The sequence below is a fragment of the Watersipora subatra genome, chromosome 10 (assembly GCF_963576615.1).
Source record: "Watersipora subatra chromosome 10, tzWatSuba1.1, whole genome shotgun sequence".
NCBI classification, from domain to species: domain Eukaryota; kingdom Metazoa; phylum Bryozoa; class Gymnolaemata; order Cheilostomatida; family Watersiporidae; genus Watersipora; species Watersipora subatra.
This window is the reverse complement of record NC_088717.1, coordinates 55094598-55118651: the sequence shown is the minus strand read 5'-3', so window position 1 is coordinate 55118651 and position 24054 is coordinate 55094598. Positions and strand designations below refer to the sequence as shown.

At 35.4% G+C, this 24054-nt stretch overlaps 1 protein-coding gene across 9 annotated transcripts in view; it reads right to left on the bottom strand.

Annotated features, from left to right (window-relative positions):
- The window catches only part of LOC137406570 (dedicator of cytokinesis protein 9-like), a 106056-nt gene that overhangs the window by 73168 nt on the left and 8834 nt on the right, over positions 1-24054 (bottom strand). For 8 of the 9 annotated variants that reach the window (XM_068093165.1, XM_068093169.1, XM_068093162.1 and 5 more), the window contains exons 4-14: positions 20008-20068; positions 18076-18096; positions 16412-16510; positions 13023-13151; positions 11629-11794; positions 9785-9948; positions 8412-8558; positions 6037-6240; positions 4761-4963; positions 2482-2687; positions 1409-1426 (exon numbers count right to left, since the gene is read on the bottom strand). In XM_068093165.1, coding sequence (XP_067949266.1) covers positions 1409-1426; positions 2482-2687; positions 4761-4963; positions 6037-6240; positions 8412-8558; positions 9785-9948; positions 11629-11794; positions 13023-13151; positions 16412-16510; positions 18076-18096; positions 20008-20068 — 1418 coding nt within the window. The remainder of the gene's footprint in view (positions 1-1408; positions 1427-2481; positions 2688-4760; positions 4964-6036; positions 6241-8411; positions 8559-9784; positions 9949-11628; positions 11795-13022; positions 13152-16411; positions 16511-18075; positions 18097-20007; positions 20069-24054) is intronic. The other variant, XM_068093163.1, reaches the window with a different exon arrangement.

Genomic DNA, 24054 nt, shown 5'->3' with positions numbered 1-24054 from the left:
TAGACATAATGGCTAAATAAAACTGTGCCGCAAGGAGTTGTCTACCCATAGTAAAACTACATATTAGCTCAGCGAGTCTGTTCCCAGAGTATCGTGAAGGGCTAACAAAATCAGCCAATGTTTACCGCTTCTAGGACGAGGAGTTATCCTAACACCATAGTGATTCGATAAGAAGACAGTTTAAGAGATATAATAATTATTTATAGCCGAGCATTGCCAGGAAAAATCACGTAGATTCTCCAGAATACACTCCGAAGATTAAGGTTATGAATGTAAGAATAGCTAGCCATAATATGTGATCGCATGAAACCTAAATCAAGTTTATACCCTTTCCCATGAGCTCAAATAGTATGAAAGCTGCTAGTAATTTATGAACAAAGGTTTGAATAATCGAAAGATAATTGCAGTTATCAGATTTTACAAGCCAACATGAAATCAATAATAGAGCTTCCTCCAGGGCAGGAAGACGACTACTTATTAAGTAGAAGGTCATAAGGTCATAGCGGAATTACTAACAACCATGAACTTTAAACCTCAATGCTTTAGGTAAATAATAACTGTTAGCCAGTACAATATAATGCTATTTGACTGGGTTACTTCATACTGTTGCTGTAAAAATGGTACAAAAACTCTATCAAGATGCAAGAGTGCACAACTCTTGCAATGCACTTCGTCTTGAAAAAGTGCACAGCTCCAGAGTAGTTTTCTCTAGTTTACTGATACCAATCAATTGTGATTACTTCGAAGAATTACATTTGATTCCATCCAGTAACAGCTATAGCTATAAGGAGACTATACGACCTCACAGACTTAACTTATAACTATAACTTCATAGAATAAACTAAGTGCGCATGCTCTTCAACAAAATATATATACAGTACATGCACATTAACACCATGCAATTATAAATGCATTGAGCAACAACGCTCATCTCTCGTTGAGAACAATTTACACTCATGAAGCAATGAGATAATTGCGGGGGAAAACAAATCTTAATTTCTAATTTCAGGCAAAGTTAGCACTAGGCAACATATATCAGGCCGGCTGGTGCTCACAACAAATACAAAAACAAAATTAAAAGGCTTGAAAACTACAACGAATGGTATGCTAGGTGAAATGATAAAAGTGATACTGGAAGGTGAGCCGCATCAGTATTGCATATTAATATTAGATAGGTAAGTAAGTATACATATGTACGGCCCAAGATTTGAAAGGTTATTAGCAAAGAAGAATTTACACTTGACATATCATAGACCCAGCATAAGCATAGTTGTGAGTGGTCTCGCGCTTATGGTGAGTCTATGCCGTACACTGACAGGCACATGCTCTAGACATGACAGTACAACACGTATTATGTTTCTCAAAGAGCCATAGGCACCGAATATTAGCAGTATAAGAAAGGGCATACCTCTGTCCTGGGCGGTAGCTAGAGAAACAACAATGGGAAAATTACAATGATCACGGATGACCAACTAGGCACCTTAAATATGCAACATTTACAAGTAATATTAATTAATGAGAGCTATGCAATACTGACAGTTTGGAAAGAATCCCCATAGAGAAAACCGATGTTAAAATTAACAGCAAGCGGTTAATCACATTGACATCAAAAAAACTTAAAAATCATTTCCAGGCATGCCATCATCATAAATGTTCAACTAAAAACGCAACACCGGAACAAAACTAACAGCGCCTGAACAAGGAGTGGGCTTGTTCAGACGCTGTTAGTCTTGTTCAAGAGTTGAACTTCAGCAGTGGAACAAATAGTTAAAACTTCCTTCAGAAAAGACTAATAACATGTTTTTATGCACTTATTTTAGGCAAAAAGCTAATGGCAACAATACACTTGTGTCACTTGTATTCATAACCACAGGAACTGAATTTGACTACGGTCAAAGCTCGATAGACAGTATTAACAGTACAACATTTTCTTCATGAGTCAAAATCTTTGTATGCTGCGGCAAAAGACATTGCGTCTCGTTCGACTTGTTCTAGAGTAGAGAGAAATTTTGGAATGCTTTTTGGAATGCTCTCAGTTCATGCAATATATGGTGTACACCAGACCGGGCAAACCATGAATAGCTCAACCATGCAAAAAAACTTATAAGGAAATCATATTGATGAATGTCTACCACTTTCAATTCGTAATCACAATTAAAAAACAGGATTTTCGCCCAATGATAAACATATTAAAGATACTTTTGTAATGGAACAAAAGCTTAAATGTATCAACCAGTTGTGCCAAGCCTTTCAAACAAGAATAACTCTGTTATTCACACAAGTACATGTAGTTTAAAGTATAGAACTGACATGCACCACTCAAGATGTTCTCAATTAGTGGTGCGGCCAGAGATCAGCTGGCTCGCAGAGATCAGCTGGCTCGCACGCCCTGAAAATTGTATATACATTTGAGCATATTTATTAAAAAACACAACATTAATTTTCAAGCAGTGCTACGATGGATATGGCCCAAAATCCTACCTTCTACTTTAGCTTTAGAGTCAAAGAGGTCAACTACCAACTGCAGACTTCCAGGAATGGCCACCATTTTTGCAACCTTTTCAGGTCTGCTAAGATCGAGGAGGTGTTTGATAATGTCCTCCTCACTGAGACGAGTCGACTCCTGTCTATAGAGATGGAGGGAGCCTGCCGTCAAATCCAACTGCTTGTTGCTTCTACACAAAGGCCTACAAACAGTGTCATGTATGATGACACACACGCCTAGTTGCGCACGTATCTGAGAGCAACCACACTTCTGAGTAGCCAGAGCTGACCGACGATTACAAATGCCAATGGGCATGGCCCCCACATGATTCTGTCTACATCTTATGGGTGCTGACACCTGTCACTGTTCACACATAAAGATGCAAACATTTAATGAGCGCTAACCTTGTCACTGTCTACAGTGACAGTGCCTACATGTCACCACTCATTAAAAATAAGCCAAATGTGTAGATTTAAAGCCAAATGTGTAGCTTATTTTTAATAAGTGGTGACATCTGCGCATGATGATGAATATATTTAGTAAATGCTGACACCTGTCACGGCCCCCACATGATGCTGTCTACATTTGCTGGGCGCTGACACCTGACGCCCTCACAGTGCATAAGAATGAATTTTTTAAACTGAGTATGCTTTTCAGCCCTATAAGAGAGGAAAGTCATCCCTAATGCAACAATGTCAGCTAAATATGATAAATTACCGTGAAACATCTAGTTGAATGCCATGACGCTCTATTTTTTCAATTCTTCCCTGTAGTGGCATTCTATTAGAGGTGACATTCAAATAAAGAGTGGCGCTGTATTTTTCAAACACTTCAGCCGAATTTTGGGAAACTAATTTTAATCCTTTTAAGGGTGAAGCAAATGTCGCCTATATTTTGCACTCTCCTTCGAGCGGAACAACATTAAGCCTTTTGGTGCGATAAGTCTGCTATAACTTACCTTCAACTTGTCGTAGATCTTTAAATAAATCTGCATTAGGAAGTTGAGAAATATCTCTATCAATTGATATTTATTGCTTGCTATTAGCCTATGATGATCTTATAGCCTGCGTAGCAATCTGTTGGAGCTTTCAATTTTTTATTTCCTTCTAAATTTGAAGACATATTTTTATTTTATAACTGTTTACCAATTTTGCATTAAAGCTTATTACATTAATTGATATGTTTGCTACAGTTTGCAGCCAAAACTGGCTTTTTTTGGGCAATAGAACAAGAGTTATGAGCGTCGATTCATTGTAAGTAAGCCAAGTTTAGGTAACCGTTATGATGCTATCAAATAACATGCTTCAAGCCTGAAAATTGTTAACTTATATAAACTAATAATCTATCAAATGCTACAAACATATCTTCAAGAACAAGTGCTATAAAAAACAGAATTATAATACATGCAAAAACAAAAATTAAAATTGTTGAAACAAAAATATTCGCACAGTTTCCTAGGCAAGTTGTGTTCTTATTGTTGCTTTCACATGGAATCATTTCATCTTCTGGCTGTTCAATACCTTTGACAGTGACTGATGTCCTCAGCTCTTCTTCTGCACTGCTAAACTAATCGATATTAGCGTCTAGGCAATTTTTTTAGCAGAGCAAAACTTTTACACGTTACTATTTGAAAAACTTCGTGAAAATAATTATGAACTTTTAGACACATGAGCGCTTACTATATGTTATAGTCTGAAAGTAGTAGTGCTTAAGATTCCATGGTAATCTTAAGCAGTTTTTCACATACGCCTGATACAGTTATAATTATTTCTATGCCTGGAAAAATTTTACGCCATTTCTTTAAAACTTTGATTTCAAAGTTTTTAAGAAAAAACTGTAAGATTTGGAGTTAAAAAATGGACATCAATACGAAAAGAAACAAAGAAAGAATGAATTGTTATTGATGTAACTGAGTCATTATTGGCACTATTTTGTGGACACTTCTACTGATCACTCTCTATCATGTCAAAGTGGTGGTAAAATGGAAGTGGCGTTCAAATAAAGGCTGGGGCATTCTTTTTTAGCCCATTCCCTATAGTGGTGGTCAAATAAAGATGGCGTTCGATTAAAGGTGGCATTCAAATAGAGGTTTTACGGTAACTACAAAAATACAGGAAAATCGGTACCATAATGAACTAAGCCTAGCATAGGTCAAATCGTATAAGGTTGCAGAGAGTTAAGTTAGCCATCTCTATCACCACGAATAGACACTATAGAAAACAGGAAAACCTATCAGGCAGCTATCTTGAACAAGATGTTATCCCTTTAGGCTTACTTGGCAGCCCAAGCAAATGGCATCCTGTAGTGTCCGATATGTTGACAATACTGCTTCATAGCTCGATGCACTTTACTTCCAGTTTTTGGCTCTTCTCCTTTAAGGTAGGGGTCGACTGCTGAAGAGATAGCCCCCTGTAGCACCTTCTCTACTAGCACCACTATGTATAGGTTGCTGTTTAGACTGTTGACTGAGAACAGAAGCTGTAAAATGACAAGAGCTAGTGACAGAGGGGACGGGGTCACGCAGAAAAAGGATGCTGTACAGCAATTCCTGGCTACTTCGCGGTTCACCTTTCACGACCTTGGTATTTCACAGAGTAAAAATATTCATTAAAAATTGCAAACAAAAAACAATCAAAAATAAATAGCAAAAAAATTAAATACATAAAACTCTCTCATATTCTGGCCCAGTGAGACTTCTCCTCGAGCACCATTGAGCCGTCGCATTTTTTGCTACATTTTGTGAAGTGAAGAAGTGAACATGCTTGTGATGCTCTTTATCACGCTTGTTAAACTCACGACTCTCAAAATCATCTAATGAACCAAAAAAAGAGGGAAATGCTTACGATCAATGAGAAAGTGACTTGTAAAATAAATTCTTATTTCGCAAATTTTCAGTTATCACGGGAGGAGGCGGTACCAATTACTCATGAATGCTTCCTGTACCTTAAGCACACGCAATGTGCTCGAGGCACCGATGTCAGAAAATCTTCAATATAAAACAATGATAGTTATGATAATATATATGAGGTGTTGAATGAGAAGTCTAGAAAGTGAGCACAGGGGAAGTTCTTACTAAGCATATACAAGACTTCGTACCAAGAAAACATATGCCGTGTCCCGTACAGAGCACAGCTTATTCCAATGAATAAATGCATGCATTACTAAAAATATCACATCGTTCATATTCAACAATCAACTCATCACATCTAGCACTACTATGATAGTTTTGATCAACTAAGGAGTGTGGAGGGAGACAAGAAGAACAAGAAACCACGACATGTGCCACCTGTGACACATGAACACAGGTGGCACAAATACAGGCCACGTGATCACAAGTGATAGGAGTATATAAGACACAGACAATAAACACGAGCTCATCAGGACTAGTATAACTACTTGAAGTGGGATGAACATGGGTAGAATAGAGAGTGAAGTATGATTGATATTGGTGAAGATGAATTTGAGTAAGTCAAACAAGTTAAAGAAGGCATAAGTGTTATGACATCTAGCTGCAGGTGTCATAAACTATCTAACAATGATTGCTAGCCCACCTTGCCAGGCTTGGAGAGCCATCTCTCATTGTTGATACGCAGTACTGGGGCACTGCCAGACTGAAACAGTTCTCCGTTGGATACCCGCTCCTCGGGTAGCATCTTGTACAACTCATCTGAATTACAGTCTAAATATACATTCTCAGATATCTTCCTCCCTTCCTGAGCATCATAGAGTGCTAGGGTGAGGAAGAAGGGCTCTGGCTGTAAGTACATGGTGCAAATAATAAGTACATCCAGTGAGTACATAAGTAAATATATACAATAAGTACAAATAAATATGTATGTGTATATGTATGTACATGTGTATATATGTATATACATTGAACAGTTCATTTATTAAAATTCCTAAGTATATTACGGATAAGTTTAATACAACGAATATACTTAATACAACGAATATAGTTAATACAACAGATATACTTAATACAATAGATATACTTAATACAATAGATATACTTAATACAATAGATATACTTAATACAATAGATATACTTAATACAACAGGTATACTTAATACAATAGATATACTTAATACAACAGATATACTTAATACAACAGATATACTTAATACAACAGGTATACTTAATACAACTGATATACTTAATACAATAAATATACTTAATACAATAGATATACTTAATACAATAGATATACTTAATACAATAGATATACTTAATACAACAGATATACTTAATACAACAGATATACTTAATACAACAGATATACTTAATACAATAGATATACTTAATACAACACATATACTTAATACAACAGATATACTTAATACAATAGATATACTTAATACAATAGATATACTTAATACAACAGATATACTTAATACAATAGATATGCCTAATACAATAGATATACTTAATACAATAGATATACTTAATACAATAGATATACTTAATACAATAGATATACTTAATACAAGAGGTATACTTAATGCAATAGATATACTTAATACAATAGATATACTTAATACAATAGATATACTTAATACAATAGATATACTTAATACAACAGATATACTTAATACAACAGATATACTTAATACAACAGATATACTTAATACAATAGATATACTTAACACAATAGATATACTTAATACAACAGGTATACTTAATACAACTGATATACTTAATACAACAGATATACTTAATACAATAGATATACTTAATACAATAGATATACTTAATACAACAGATATACTTAATACAATAGATATGCCTAATACAATAGATATACTTAATACAATAGATATACTTAATACAATAGATATACTTAATACAATAGATATACTTAATACAATAGATATACTTAATACAATAGATATACTTAATACAATAGATATACTTAATACAACAGGTATACTTAATGCAATAGATATACTTAATACAATAGATATACTTAATACAATAGATATACTTAATACAACAGATATACTTAATACAACAGATATACTTAATACAATAGATATACTTAATACAATAGATATATTTAATACAACAGATATACTTAATACAATAGATATACTTAATACAATAGATATACTTAATACAATAGATATACTTAATACAATAGATATACTTAATACAACAGGTATACTTAATGCAATAGATATACTTAATACAATAGATATACTTAATACAATAGATATACTTAATACAACAGATATACTTAATACAACAGATATACTTAATACAATAGATATACTTAATACAATAGATATATTTAATACAATAGATATACTTAATACAACAGATATACTTAATACAATAGATATACTTAATACAATAGATATACTTAATACAACAGATATACTTAATACAACAGGTATACTTAATGCAATAGATATACTTAATACAATAGATATACTTAATACAATAGATATACTTAATACAACAGGTATACTTAATGCAATAGATATACTTAATACAATAGATATACTTAATACAACAGATATACTTAATACAACAGATATACTTAATACAATAGATATACTTAATACAATAGATATACTTAATACAACAGATATACTTAATACAATAGATATACTTAATACAACAGATATACTTAATACAATAAATATACTTAATACAACAGATATACTTAATACAATAGATATACTTAATACAATAGATATACTTAATACAACAGATATACTTAATACAATAGATATACTTAATACAACAGATATACTTAATACAATAGATATACTTAATACAATAGATATACTTAATACAACAGATATGCTTAATATAACAGACATACTGAATGTTTCGAGATGAGAATGTAATTGTCATGCTAAAAGAGAGAAATGTCCCAAGTCAATACTACCCAGTCGCACACCAACCACTAAACTAACTCACATTGTCAATACGCTCCCCGCCTACATCCTCCCTGATGTTGGCTTGTAGCTTCAACCTCCACTCTTGCAGCAGCACCGTGAACCTATTAGCAAAGATTTCCTCAAACACAGACACAGGAGCCTCCTTCTCCTTGGCTGAGAGGTGATGCTGAAAATAGAGACAAGTGTTTCAAGTATGCGGTGGCAGCAAGCACATACATTTTGTGAAAATTGCTGTGGAGCAGACAACTTTACTTCGGTAAGGAGTAATTTCCTCGTGAAACAACTTATAACCCAATAGGCACACTTGCATATAAGTAGCAGTCCAGTTTTTGCCATTATAGCTGTCTAGCTAACAATCTACTTGACTAATTGAAAAATGTATATTATGACCTCTTCTTTTTGCCCAAGACTTTTGTAGCAAAACATAGTTTAGGATAGCCTAATATTTATCACAAAACAAGCCATGCTAAGAAACATGGTCAAGGGTGTATCAAACCTTAAACGATGCACCGGTAATAAATTCAAGTCTATTGCGTGCTGCTGTCTGTTAATACAAATTATATTATAATATTTTAACTATTATATTCATACTACTAGAATAGTTCACAAAACATAAAAATTCAATATCAGTCAACGTTTTGTTTTTGATAAAACTTATTTTTGTATTATGAACTAAAAACATGAAAAACTGTCCATTTTTAGCTGCACAAAATATGAAAACAGCTTAACTTTTCAATACACACTCATCTAATTGCTTCAAAGATGAAACTGAGCGCAAAGGAGTTAATACTATAGAAAGCTGTTAAATCTCTATTGTCTACCTAGTTTACTATAGCAATGATAATTGGAAGTCAGAAAACACATCAGGTTAGTATCTACACTAAAGGTTATGTCTATACAAAGCAAGAAAGATATACCAGCAAAGGGTAATACAGTACTGCATAAGTCGAAGTTTGAATGTCTTGGCGATTAAAAGAGACGTGACATTTGAATTATACAAAACTTTACACAGAAATCACTTATTCATATATTAATTTAATGTATGAACAATTTGGGATTTGTGTCTCTCGCTCTGCTCTTAATGTGATGATGCATGCAAATGCTGCGGGCTACGCATTTTTACTTTTTCCATACAATATTTCATAAACACACATATATAGCGAAAGATCAGTTTTTTTTATATATTTAAACAACTAAAAATAGGTGTGCTGCATGTGCTATATAGTTACAATATTCAAACAGGTTTTACTAACAGAATAATAAAGATTTTGGAAAGATTAAACTCTGCTGATTTTTAAGCTATTGTAATAACGATATAACATGCTTCATAATAATTGTGGGTTTAAACAAAGGGATAGAAACCTAGCATTTACACAGGCACCTGTAACTTACAGGTAAGTCTCGGTAAACATCAAAGAGTTCGCAGCGTCCTTGTTTCCTAGACCGGGCAAGGGAAGGGTCTCTTTCCGCCATGTACCTCGTAATGTCATGGTAGTCACCTGAGGGCTTGTAGTTGTCTGTAGTTGTGTCCCCTCCATTAAGGGACACGGAATCCTCTGCAAGATATCGATATAACGCATTGAGAAGACTTAGCTCTGGTGTTTTCTGTGGGATGTCTGGCTGAAATGGTTCTACGAAGGTGACTGCTATAAACTAAATTACGATCTGTAAAGCACTTGACTCTTCATGTCATGAGGTGAAATCCTCTATACCTACTGCCAAATATATTTCAGCTTTCCTATTATTTAATTGTGGAAATCAGCTGACTCTACGAGGTAGATCAAACTAGCGGGCAACTAGAGCAATTGGCAGGTCAGACTGCTTCAAAACAAAATAAAATTAAGCCTCCTGGTACAAGCTTAAAACAATCTGTGGCTGAACAGTAATTCAAACTATGCCGTTCATATCGAATATAAGAGAGATGCGACACAAGTTTTCACCAATAACTCGTGTAACGCTGTAGGCCTTCTAAACAACTCCATTTAAAAGAACCTCACAATTCACAAGTCACGCAAAACTTTTGACTAATATTTCCAGAATGAACACTATTCATGAGCTAGACATTCTACAAAACGATGCAAGCCTGAAACAAGCAATTACAAAATAATGTAGATAGATGATGATAAATAGATGTAGATGTTCAAGTCTTTTGCAGGTCATTTTAACTCTTGCATTATAATGATGAATGCAGCAATAAAGTCGGTAAAAATTTCGATAACAAGATGAATGAGCCGATGCATTGTAATAATATTTATGAGAATACTACTTTGTGTAATAGGAATAGCCTTGTTTAACTGACAGCCACATCAGCAGCTTTAATATTTCTACCAATTTAACCACTACTTCTAAATGTTAACTATAGGTCATGCTGTATACAGCTTAAGATAATGGTTCAATTACAAGTCATGGTCAGGTAACTCCTTAATTTTATGTTAGAAAGGTAATTTATATCACTTTAAAAAGTGGAACAAAACCGAAAAAGGGTGTTACAAAACATTATTTGTCTTATAAAAACAGAAGTAATAAATTACGAAGTATTTTCTACCTACAAGTATCACTTCAAATAGTTGATATCTGTAGGATATCGGCTGATTAGCTTGTAAAATCAGAGTCAATTCCAGTTGAAACAAAAGGCTCGCTAGATTTCAAAGTATATAAAAACTATTTCTGCAGTTTAACATAATTATTTCCTTAGAGTTAATGATAGGTAATTCATAGCTCTACAGATGGTATCCTTATTTCCATAGAGAAAAAATAGATAAATCACAGTTCTACAGCATGATATCATTAGTTCCATAAAGCAAACAATAAAAACAGTACAGTTCTACACTATGGTATTATTATTACCATAGAGTAAACATTAGATAAACTATATTATTATATCATTATTGCCATAGAGTAGACATTACATAACTACACTATGATATCATTATTTCCATAGAGCAAACATTAAATAAACTGCAGTATGATATCATAATTTCCATAGAGTAAACATGAGCATGTTTTAAAATTATAAATTTTCAGCTCGGTGCAATCAAAACCTGCTCAGAAAAACAACTTGCCAAAAAATATTAGAAACGTTTTCAAGATAATAAGAATTTTGCAAATAGAGGTGTTCCGAAAAGACACATATATATTAAATTCTACCTATTTAGGTATCATTCTATTGGTCAGGTCGTTTGATGATCAGCACCAACCCCGTAGGGTGAATAGAAAAAGCAAGTTTGGACGCTCACCGTCAGTTCTGGTGCTTCTCTGAGAGATGGAATCTGTGCTGATGACTCTCTTTATAACTTGAATCCAGTCACGCATGTCTGCCTCAGTCTCGGCAGCATACGCATAAAAAGTCGAGTCTTGCATGCGTATCTCAAATGCATTCTTTGCTCCTCCACCCTTATATGGCTGAACACAGAATATAATATATAGTATAGTAGACATACATTACATGCACTGTTGTTATTCCGACTTCATAAACCACCCTTATATGGCTGAACACAGAATATAGTATACATACATTACATGCACTATTATTATTCCGACTTCATAGACATGAAGTTTTGTAGTGAGCATGAACTAAATTAGCAGTGATTTAACAAGATCTCATGTATAAACAATCATAGATCTTATATAAACAATTATAGATTAAACATCCCTAGAGTGCAGCATCATAAGCACATTCCTAAAGTGATTCATAGAATTTGCACTGCTTAAGTGCTTCACTAAGCTCGTCTACCACAACTATTTTATCGACAAACGGTTGATACATACATTAGGTCGATAAAAATGTAGCCACAGATCCAAAATCACGCCAGCATGGATAAACATAAACTAGATACACAATTAGATTGATAAAATTTGAGAAATCGAAAAATATTGCTCATGGGAAAAATATAAGCTTGGAAGATCGTATCCGAATATATGATCATATATGAATATAAGATCATATCCGAATATATGATCATATCCGAATATAAGATCATATCCGAATATATGATTATATCCGAATATAAGATCATATATGAAAGTAATCATGTCCAAAAGCAATAAATATGGCACTTTGCACCGAGTCATCTAGTGTTGTCGACCTTGACACGCTTATGTGAGCGACTGCTACAGTTGTTACTTTGATCCTCCTCAACACACAGATTGAGACAACAAACTATATTGACAAAGGTCGATCTTATTAAGTTTCCATGAACAACTGACCAATATGGTAGGTTTAAATTTCATGAGGATGATCATGGCAAACGTTGATCAACTATTGGTAATTGGTAAAGGACATTAGTCAATTGAAGGCCCATAACCAGAGTTGTGAAATATGGAAAAATTTTGAATCCTGTTAAGAGTCTGAAAAAAAGAACATGAAAACCTAAAACTTAACAATCCAATATGCTATCAGAAAGTTGCCCGATCATAGTTTTCATTTTCATACCTTGTTACCTCCAGTCCCATGCCACCCACAACCTACATATATTTTTATGATCAAGATAAAGGTAAAATCCATACAAACTTGTACTAAGGTCAAATAGTAGGCTTAGATAATCAGAATATGTTACCCAGCTACCTAGTTAATCAACAAAATTAACTATAATGACTTTTGACCTTCACCTTAATACTATACACTACTCACCAGCACTTCTACGGCAGAATCAAGAAACACTTGGCCTTTGGTTTCAGCTTTCTTGTCATCTTTACAGATATCAAGAGCATATGTGGAATCTGGCTGTCTTTTGAGAAGTACATATCTTTTCTTGAAAGACTAAAATACCACAATATGTAATGTGAAATGTTGCTGGTCAAAGATTTATCTGGCCATTATGACTTATATGTATGTAGTCTAGCTCATACGAGTGCTATATCAACGCAATGTGATGGCATGACATGAGTGTGCATACTAAAAACACAATTCTAATGAAGAGAGGCTTAGTAGTAAAAGGGAAAAGCAAATACAAATTAGACCCCCATTTACATAAACCTTTTACATAAATTCCGCTGAATGTAAATAATTCATGTGAAGTTTTTGCATCATATTACATAAGAAATCTCATATGGCTTGAAGCGTAAAGTCGGTGAAAGTTCTCAAAATCAATTAGAATAACGAGACTCCCATAGTTTGCCTTGAAAATATCATTTTCTCTCTGGCCGCACTTCGGAGAGAAAACGACATATAGCCGCATCTATTACATGTATTTTTCTTTTACTTCATTTTCGACATATAAAATATTATTTTTCTTTCCTTTGTTGCATAGGCCTTGATGCAGAGTGAAAGGTGAAAAAAATTGCTTTGAATCGACATTGAAGGTGTGCCTAGGCGCAAAATTGTTGTAATAATGGACCCGCAGTTGTCGATACAAACCAATAATACCACAGTTACAGTAGTCATTAAATTGAAATGTTAAGTTTAGTTTTTTTCATTTTGAAGCTTTTAGGATTTACCAGTGAATTAGAGCTCCCCTTATGCACAGATTCTGTACATTATTGTCTCCCCTTATGCACTGAACATGTAGGGCTCACACTCCCAGCCTTTTTACAGATTCCCTTCTCATAGAGGATTTGCATTTATTTACAGTACAGCGGAGTCTGCATAATTCAAACTCGAAGGGACTAAGTCAAATAGTTTGAATTAACCAGAGTTTTTGAATTGTAGAACCGTGCTATATCTTGTATTTTACATTAGATTAATAACATACTGTTGATGGTCAGTTAAACCCTGTGAGTTCTCAATGCATCCTATACATGTTCATGTAAAATTGAATACTGTATTTTTAATCCAAGTGTTAATAATAAACTCAAAAGTAAAAACACTATTCAGGTATCAGGAACAAAGTACTTATGTATTTTATTGATCCTATGCATTGATATGGTATTGATTTCAATGTACAGTATATGAAAAAAAAAAATTTACAGACACAGACTTGATAAACGTAAGAGTTTGTGAATTGTGTTATGAGGGTTTGTTTCAGAACTTTACACGGCATGCTATTTCCAATGTCAAATATCTACTGATATTGTTCATTAAGTCAAGAAGAGTCTTGGCTAGCAAAAAGAATCTTATCTTTATTTCTAATCCATATTGATACAGAAGATTTAGAAAGTTCCTCACTCTTTTTTGTCTAATTTGGTTTTACTCCTCTTTGAATTTCATTAATAATAATAATATCTACTTTATACTGATAAGTTTTCGTTTTGTAATTCTGTTTCAGTTCTGAAAACAAGTTTACAAATGTAGAAAAAGCTTCAACTAAAACTGGGAACTGCACTTTTTTATTAGCCTTTGATTATTCACTTTTGCATCCAAGATAAATGTTGACTATTTCTCAAGTTTGATACATAGTCATAGCACAAAATCTTTTTTAATGAGTCCATTTTCAACTTTTTTCAGGTTCGTATAATAAAGAAGACTTTACCAGTATTGCAACTTGTTCTATCAAGGTCATGCGTTAACTGCCAATTTGAAGCCTGACCTATTAAATTAACGAATCTCTCCCGATCGCTAAAGAATATATGTCACAGCAGTTGAGTTTGATTCTGTGATCGCGACTAATACTAGTGTATTAAGCTCTGTTTATTTTTACACTTTTCCTATATTTCAGTTGTAGTATGCCAGAGTTAATTTGGACTAGTCAGAATATTTACAATGATGTGTGATATAGGGAGACAAAGAGCCTTAAAAAAATGTTTGAATTGAGCGGAAACTCGAATTATCCAGGTTCGAAGTTTCAGTAGTTTTTGCCTTAGGGTACATGCGAGTACATGGCAACCAAGCCAGGAAGGATCCATCAACAATTGGTTAAGTGCATGCAGGTCGTAGCAAGGACTGACATCTTTATAAACAGTTCAATGTTTGTATGATATAACAAAAAACTTGCCTTATAACTAGCACAACTGGTTATGCTAAATATTTTATTGGAATTGTTTAACTCATCAATAGATTAATAGACCATGTTTTTATGATTCGGCCAATCCACAAATGGCCTCATCCCCAATAAGGAAATGGCAAAGACCAGCATGGCAAGCAGGTTTTGTTGCTAGCAATTTTTTATCGAAAGTTCCATGCTTGCAAAAGATGGAAATAGCACTTGCGTATGATGGGCAAGGAAATGCCACGCAAGCTATTCCATTTAACACACTTTCCTCACTTCAACCATTCCTATTTCAATTTGAAAAGACCGGAATGCGCCGTTAAGACTTCTGGCGTAGAAGTCCTTATCTGTTTTAACAAAGCGCCCGCATTAATTCACAACATGCGAATGTCCGTTGAAACAATTATCGCACAGTAACTCAAGGTGTGCACAATTCCAAAACTGAAGCCCCAGCACAATGAAAACGCTGATAATTACCATATGGGTAACATATCTCTGAAAGCAGCATAGTAAGATAACTCCAAGTTTATGGATAACGCTTGTTATGAATGCCAATTAATAATAGACACATTACCAATAATATTATCAATATTATAGGCATGCGTTTAACATTTTGTCAACATTTTGTCGTTTAACAATCTTGTCCTTCAAGGTTTTCTTTAAAAACTAACAGGACCCAAAAAGTCGAGGTACTGTAGAAGGACATACAAAGGTCAAGCTGTAATCAGGCGAACATAAAAAGGTCAAGCTGCAACCTTGTTGACAAATTTCCACTGGTTACTCAGTGCGCTTATCTGCAAGGAGTGCTGAGACACGGTCGCTTCCTGTACATCTATGACTAGCTATGTTGTTGACATACAGCTCTAGACAAAGAGTAACCACTGCTTGTGTCTACGCAAGGAATGGTTATTCATTGTCACACCACTTTGTGAGTTTTAAAAGTAGTTCAACTTCACTTATCCCATGAATGCAAACTGTCAAATCGGAGAGAGTGGTAGCGATGATAAGTCAAGAGCTAGTAGACATATTTTAAGAATAGCGTTTTGTTTTTAATTTTAGAAATTGAAAAGGTAATAGTTCAAATGCCCCAAACGCATCAGGGGACAAAAGCTGCCAGACCTACCAGCATACACGCACATATGAAAGCTTCCCTCACCTTAGATAAGAATCCTGAACTGTCATTGGCGCTGTCGGGGCCTTTTTGGAGCCAGCCCTTCTTGGCTATTTCAGTAGAACTTTTGTTAGTTAAGGGCTCCTGCAAGAGTTCATATCTAATGATTATTTAATCTTATTTAATGGTTCTTCAGATTATCATAGTAAAAATACTGCAAATGGTAAGGGACAGCTTAGAATCTTAGGCTAGTCTATAACTTCTAGATAAGGGTGGGTCTCTAACAACATGACACCCCCATGCCTATTACGCTAACAACTGCGCAGAACATTTACAGAGCAATTTACAGTGAGTGCTGCCTCAGTTATGTTAGCTGTAACCAACAATGGTGAACTATACACACTGCTAACTGACAAATATGAATATCATCTAGGCAATTATACCATCTGGCTTTGGCAGGTGAAATAACAGTCACACCGCTGGTCATGGGGTCATCAAACCTATTTTATGCTGCTAGCTGTTTCATTTCAATTTAAAACCTTCCATAGCCAGTCAAACCTCCAAGTTTTGAAGCACTTAAAAGCAATATTAACTGGTTGAGCTAGTCCCCTGGACTGCAAGTTGGCAAAGATGATTGTGGGAGACAGGAGTGACAACTTGCAGCCTTTTATAAAATGATTCGCAAGCCAGGCACACACTCAGCACTCAACCCTCACATAGTAGGATGGGGATGGAGAGACCAGGAGATAGTAATCTCGAAGAGTAAGAAACTAAGGCCATGCATTGAGTGTTAAGGAAGTAGTCATGAAATGAAGCCTGGTGCCGGTTGTCAGTCCAGCGTAAAGGTACGGCCACAGGTGCCAAATGTTTTAGTCGAAATATATGAAAATATTCTAAAACACGAAAACATTCGGCCGAAACTCACAGTATTGTCAAAGCTGTGCTTGCACACCGAAATAGTTGAAGAAACGATTTCAATTGGCTGAACAAGTTAGTGATTAAAAGTGGTGCCATCTCTAGCCCAATCTAATCAAATATATCGTATTTACTATATTGAATAGCATTGGTACTTTTCTTGCGTTTCGTTATGTATGTCTCGAACTATACCAGTCGCACTGGCTAATAATTTGTTCAGCCAATTAGTCACAGCTTTGAAAATTCTTTGAGTTTCGGCCGAATATTTTCGTCTATCCAAATATTTTCGCATATATCGTGATGTCGGCTGAAACATTCAGCATGCGTGGCCGTACCTTAAGTCACAACATATCATGCGAAACGGGGAAGAGCAGATTTTCAACACCAAAGAGTTAGTAGAGAGACGAGCTAACCTCTGAATAACAGCGTGCTATAATTACACAATAACCTGGCCAGTGTTAATAACCAGCCTCATTTGTCATTCATAGCTCATTGAAATATGTCATTCAACCATGCCCAGGCAAGCGTGAGCAAAGTTCCCCTTACTGAAACAATAATTAAATCAGCAGTGTTTTTTCCTCGAATTAAATTCTATTAGTGAACCTCCTACCATCTTCCTAATACCTACTAGAACCTCAGCAAGCCTGATTGTAGGCGTGAATGGCAGCAGCTCTATAATGAATAGCTCTGTGATGCCACGGCAGATTAAAACAGCGAAGGAGGGGAAAAGGAGGTACAGTAAGACCTGAAACTCAACCACAGTTGAAGCCAGAGAAGAGACGTCCCTTACTTACCGCTATGTTGAGGCCATAGAACTAGGGACAGCATAAGTATACTATATAGTTAAGGTTAATAGATGCTGCTCAGGACATGCTGGTGCATCCTAAGATTCCCGTGTCAATTATTATGGTTGGCCAATCCAAAGGCCTGGTTAAGCAGTTTCATATAACAACAACACGTCATACAGTCAATTAATAATGTATTAAAGACAAACTTGCACAGAATCTTAGTAGACTTTAGTAGACATCTTAGTAGATTTTATCAGAAAGTATCAGTATTTCTCACTTGTGATTGTTTCTGATGTTTGGGGTGATCTGACTGCCAGGATGTTTCAAAATTGAAATCGACAAAATTTGATCGTGGTTTGAAATGCTCTTTAAAACAGTATTTCTCTTGAAAAAATATAGCTAAGTTGACATACAACTCAAAACATATCGTTGAGAATGACCAGAATGACCGTTGACTAATAACTTCTTGTTTGCCCAGGTTTACAGTATTTGTTCAAATACATAATCAAATGGGGAATGTCTTCAAACACATAAATACTAAGTGTTCTACTTTTTTCTAGAAAGTACTTGTCAATAAGAGCAGCAGAAAAATGACAAGGTTGCACAGGCGTGTGATCATGGGTCATGGGATCTGGATTCTATTTACATACAGTTTATATTCAGCTGTCTAGCGCTACTAAGCATTCAAGGAAGTAGCTGATTATATGGGGTGATATTATGTGTCTATGGATGGACAGCGAACTGGAAAGTCAACCAACTGTAAATGCATTTAATTTTTGCCAAACTGCATCGGCTGAAAAAAAAGCTTCTACATTAACATAGCATGAACATCGATGGGTTGTTTGCAGTCGACAGCAGCTATTTTCACGCAATGTAATATAAGTACCATACTTTTCGGACTATTAGCCGCTACTTTTTTCTGATGTTTTGAGCCATGCGGCTTATTTAAAGGTGTGGCTATTCTGTGGTTATTTTTTTCACGGCTAGGGCGCATCAACCGGAATCTCCGGTTAGTGCGCCTCTAGCGGAGAAAGAAAATACAAAACAATGCCTAACGATACTGTTCCGTTAGGCACTGGGTTAAAAAGCGTCAGCTAACACGGAACGGTACTTAACGGCACTGTTCCGTTTTAACTAGCAAAGTCGCTGCCATGTTAAAAAGCACTGTCCTTAGTTCTGCGGCTTATACAAAGGTGTGGCCTATGTATTGTTTTATAATCGTTTGTTGAAAATAAAGCAGATGCGGCTTATATAAGGGTGCGGGTAATAGTCCGAAAAGTATGGTAATAATTTTCATAGACCAAAGACATAAGACTTTTGTTTCTAGAGTTGATAAACTTGTCTGGTTTACTGCCAATTTAAATAAATACGCTGATTTCAACTACTCAAACACGCTCATTGACAATGTCAGGGCTCACGTAAACTAAATTTGTAACCTTACGAACACTTCATGAATTGAGACAAAAAAACATTAAAATTTCGGAATCGTGAAAAAATGTTGACCTAGATAAATGTTCTGTAAAAGAGTATAGGCAGAGCTGCCCTTAGAGCTGAGTCAATTCATGGAAATCTTGTGATTTTCGACAACATCACACACCAAGTGAATTGACTGAACAGCAGGTCTTACAAAGGCTCGGAAGGGTCACAGGATGGATGGCAGATGTAACAGATATCAACTGTCAATTCGAATTGACTTTCCAGCATCAGTAAAGTTATAAAAAACTACACGATTAGTGTGATAACAGGGTTGCGCAGGAATGCAGGTAATCCTAGTGATAGGCTTTCAAGTCGGGCTAACTATACGATTGCATGCATGCATAACAGGGTTTGTAGACAGATTCACAAATGCTACCATAGCGGTGTTGCTATGGCAACTGGTAATGTAGCAAGTTACTGTATATCTTGTCAACCAAGGGCGATCATAGAGTACCTGCTTACCTCATCCCTTTCCTCGATGTCAGCCTCAAATGTCTGCTCTGTCAACTCCTTCTTTGGAATCCTGCCAACAAACCATAAAACTCTACAGTCATCGATGGAGTGATTAGCTAATAAATCTAGCCTTAGTCAGCTAAGGTTAACTTGTTTGACTAAGGCTAAATTTTTCAAGTCTTCAAGATCAACTTTTTAAGTATACTCTCACAGACTACCAATTATCTCAGGGACTACCAATTATCTTGGGTGAATTAGTGTGTCCACCATCTGCAGTCGCCTGCTCAGTATGCTGGGTTTCCTCTTCGCTGTTTGTAAATGCCAAGTCATACTCACAGCTATTTTCAAAACTATTGAAGGTAAAAAGAACTGTCTGGTATCCTACATAACTAGTTCGAAGTTATTTTGTTAACGATTAATAAAATAGTGCGTCTGTTATGATCTTCCCGAGGACGATTAGCCAAATATTGCAAAGTTTTCAACTGATATGTGACATTTAAGAAGGAGTTGTCTGCACACTATAGAACAGAGCGACATATTTCTGCAACTTTTTAGTACAGCTCAACGATCTAGTGCACACCGAAGTAAGCGTACCACTAGTGAGAAGAGAAGTTGTGTGCACCATAACTCTCTAGGTTACACGCAGTTTTATTGATAGCCACATGTCAATTTCTATCGGAAATCATAATCAAAAGACCAAAAGAAAGCGCAGTTGGCTTCACGGCATCACTATATATCAGTGCGTACACTAAAAACTGAAAAAATGAACTGTGTTCACATTATTTCTAGTGCAGCAAAAGGTAGAAGATTTTGCATGTGGTGTGTTTGTTTTGGACGAAAAAAGAAACAACAATATGTCATATCAAACTTGGCTGGCTTTCCAACCATCACAATAGTGATACTTTTATCATACTGATAGATAAGTGGGTCATAAGATATACTTGAATTCCTTAGCAATGCATTCCCGAATAACTAGCAGCAATAACAAAGCACCCGTAACTATTTTCATGGTAAGAATGGTTTTTGTGACAAATTGTTTAGGTTATCCTCAACAAAATTCTACAAAATTCTTTGACCAAAGCAAGCACTAAATATTGTTAATCGTCATAAAGTTCTTTTAAGCTGTGTGTACACTAGTCGATAATCTGTTATTAGCTTCTGGGAATTTTTGTGACTAAAAATTAGCTTATCATATGAGCAAATCTACCAATCTACATGGCTGGTTGATATCATGTATGGAAATATCTCCATCATTCTTAATGCTTATTCTGCGGAAGAAAATAGAACTGAACTCAATATGATCGAATTAGTCGTCACAACCGAACAATCGTCAGCAAATCAAACGAGCTTGACCTTGGGTTCAGCCGATTTCTCAGACCATCTTCATCGGACAAAACTATAGGCTTCCAAAATTTGTCAGCGTATAAGGGTTGATAAAAACCTGCCTGATTATTGGCCATTGTACAATCAGCCAAAGTTAGCTACATACATACGTAGGTGACTAACAAACCACAGCGACAATATATCATGTGACTTATTGAACTGCACTACTACTCGTGGACAACCTGCTGAGCTATGAGAAATTGTTCCACAAGTAAGTTGCTCATGATTAACATAATCTTGCCACCTGTTCTAAGAGTTCCACAAAATGCGTAGACTTGGCTGCTGCCACACTTATTTACATGACAACAAAAACTATACAATGCATAACAGTCAGACCAACTTCATTGAGATCCTTCTTTTAAGTGAGGGGACAATTCCTTTGCGAGAGTTGTTCGACTACAGACAGGCCCAGTGAGCTAAATATTTTTGAAGGGAAATGTTGATTATTTGAAAGAATACAACTGTTTCTGTGGTACTTTTCTATAACTGTATATAGTTTCAAGCTGTAACCTACTGAGTAACAACATTGACGCAGAAGACGTGAATCTTAAGTGCTCGGAAAGCGAGGCTAGAGCTATACTGCAATATCGATGACATTATTAACAGAGACAATGTATTCATTTGTAATGAAATTGAAAATTCAGAACTTTTGAAGCATTTTTATAAAGCATAACAGATACCTTAACAATTTAAATTGTCTAGAACTTTATAGGTCAGTCAAACCTAACAGAATAAACAAAGCAAGTAAACGCATAACAGACTGCATTTGACAAATTATTATGCTTATGAAGTAGACGCGCCTACAACTTAATTAATCTGTTCAGGAACGTTTCTGTTATAGGAATGTTACATTATACCAACAGCAAAACACGTGTAAGCTGCCTAATCCATTTCAAGATCTTTCCAACTCCCCCTCCCCCTCTGGCCATACAGAAAGGAAAAGCTAGACCTAACTTTTGAACTTGCTGACTATCGTAACTGCTGCATTATTGGCTTGCATCGACAACTTTGCTCCTTGTTCTGATCAATTTCACTGGTTGTATCGACCGTGATTATGGTAATTTTAGAATAGGTTGATAGGGAGGATAGAATTAGCACATCTAGAGTTTGATAAACCAATCGATGTCCATTTACGATATATTTATTTTTTCTACTCAGCAAAGTCCATTCTGCAAAGTAAAACTAAGAGCAAATATTTATACATCTACAATAATGCAAAACAAAAAATTTTTTACTATAAAAACAGCGATGTATACCTGTTATTCGTCTATCTGTATCGAGGGGGCAAGGTTAGGGTACAAAATAACTATCGACGATACTCCAACTTGTGACATTCAGATTGGTAGACCGACGCTGTAACACCTGCACCAATTGATCGCCTCCAAGCATTGTATTTATGAACAATAATAGCGTGGCTATCAATTCTCCGTTATGTCAACACATCTGACGATCTACCACAATGAACTAGATTGTCTTGGAAGTTGTATATATAACAGATATAATGCTATACGTAGGCTACATCGTTTTTTCTCGTAAGTGCGGTGAGATATGCTAACACTTAAATCGAATTTGAGCAGTTGCCCCGACCTGACACTTTACGTTATATGGTATTTTTTACGTAGTATGAAGCAAAAACTTTACATAAATAAGTTATGTTGTTTGGAATTTTCGTTATCGGAGCGTCTACTGTAGATGTTCTGAAAAACTTATCCTTCCAACTCATCACTGAGTATGCAATGAACAGTAGTTTCCTAGCAGCAGTCTGTTCAAACAAAAAAATTTATCTGTCACTTATACAATATGACTCCAAGTGTTAGTCATGAGCAAAAAGCTGTAATTTTGGAAAGTTACCGCGACGGCCTTGACTTGGACTTTTACGGCCTTGACTTGGACTTTTACGAGAATCTGTTGTTATAACTTAGGTCGAAGTTGCTGGACTGCAGTCATGATTAAGTCTAATATATGCATCTACCAAAGCATTGTGAAGCTATTGATAGTAATATGCTGGACCGGTATACAGTAAGAACCAGGTTTTATTAAAAATTAATCTTCCGATCTTCTTTCACTTAAATTTAATTATGGTCTGCACCCACGAGTATGATGAGGTGATTACTTTCCTAGACTTTGTTATCAATGCCAACACTTTTCGAAAAATAGGTGGCAAATCCTAAAGTAACGTTTAAATAATATATTACTTAAAAATACTTATCAAAAATATATTGCTTTGTAAAAATTGTGTTAAGGTTTGTAAAACCTTGTGAATGTGTATTGTAAATAAAAGTACAATGACGACAGAAGCATAAAATGACTGTTTCTGATGTTCGGTATCCATGATCGATTCTATTTCCCCATCAGGCGATTCGATTTATACAATTTCTCTTTTCTGGCCAATTTGCTGAAAACCACTGCGCAGCATGTAAACGTACAATCCCCTCGACTTCGGAGGGGGCTGCAACGCAGTACTGCGCATCATGGAAACATAGTCAATGTTAGCTTTCCACATTTTATCATTGACCAAGGAGTCTGCCAAAATGAATTGGTATTAGCATTTCTTAAGCTGAAATGGCCACCAGAGGTCGATAAACAGAGAGATAAACAAACCGTAGACAGTACTTCGTTGCAACCTTAATGTGTTCATAATGATTGTCATGCAAGGATAAATTGTATATGCTA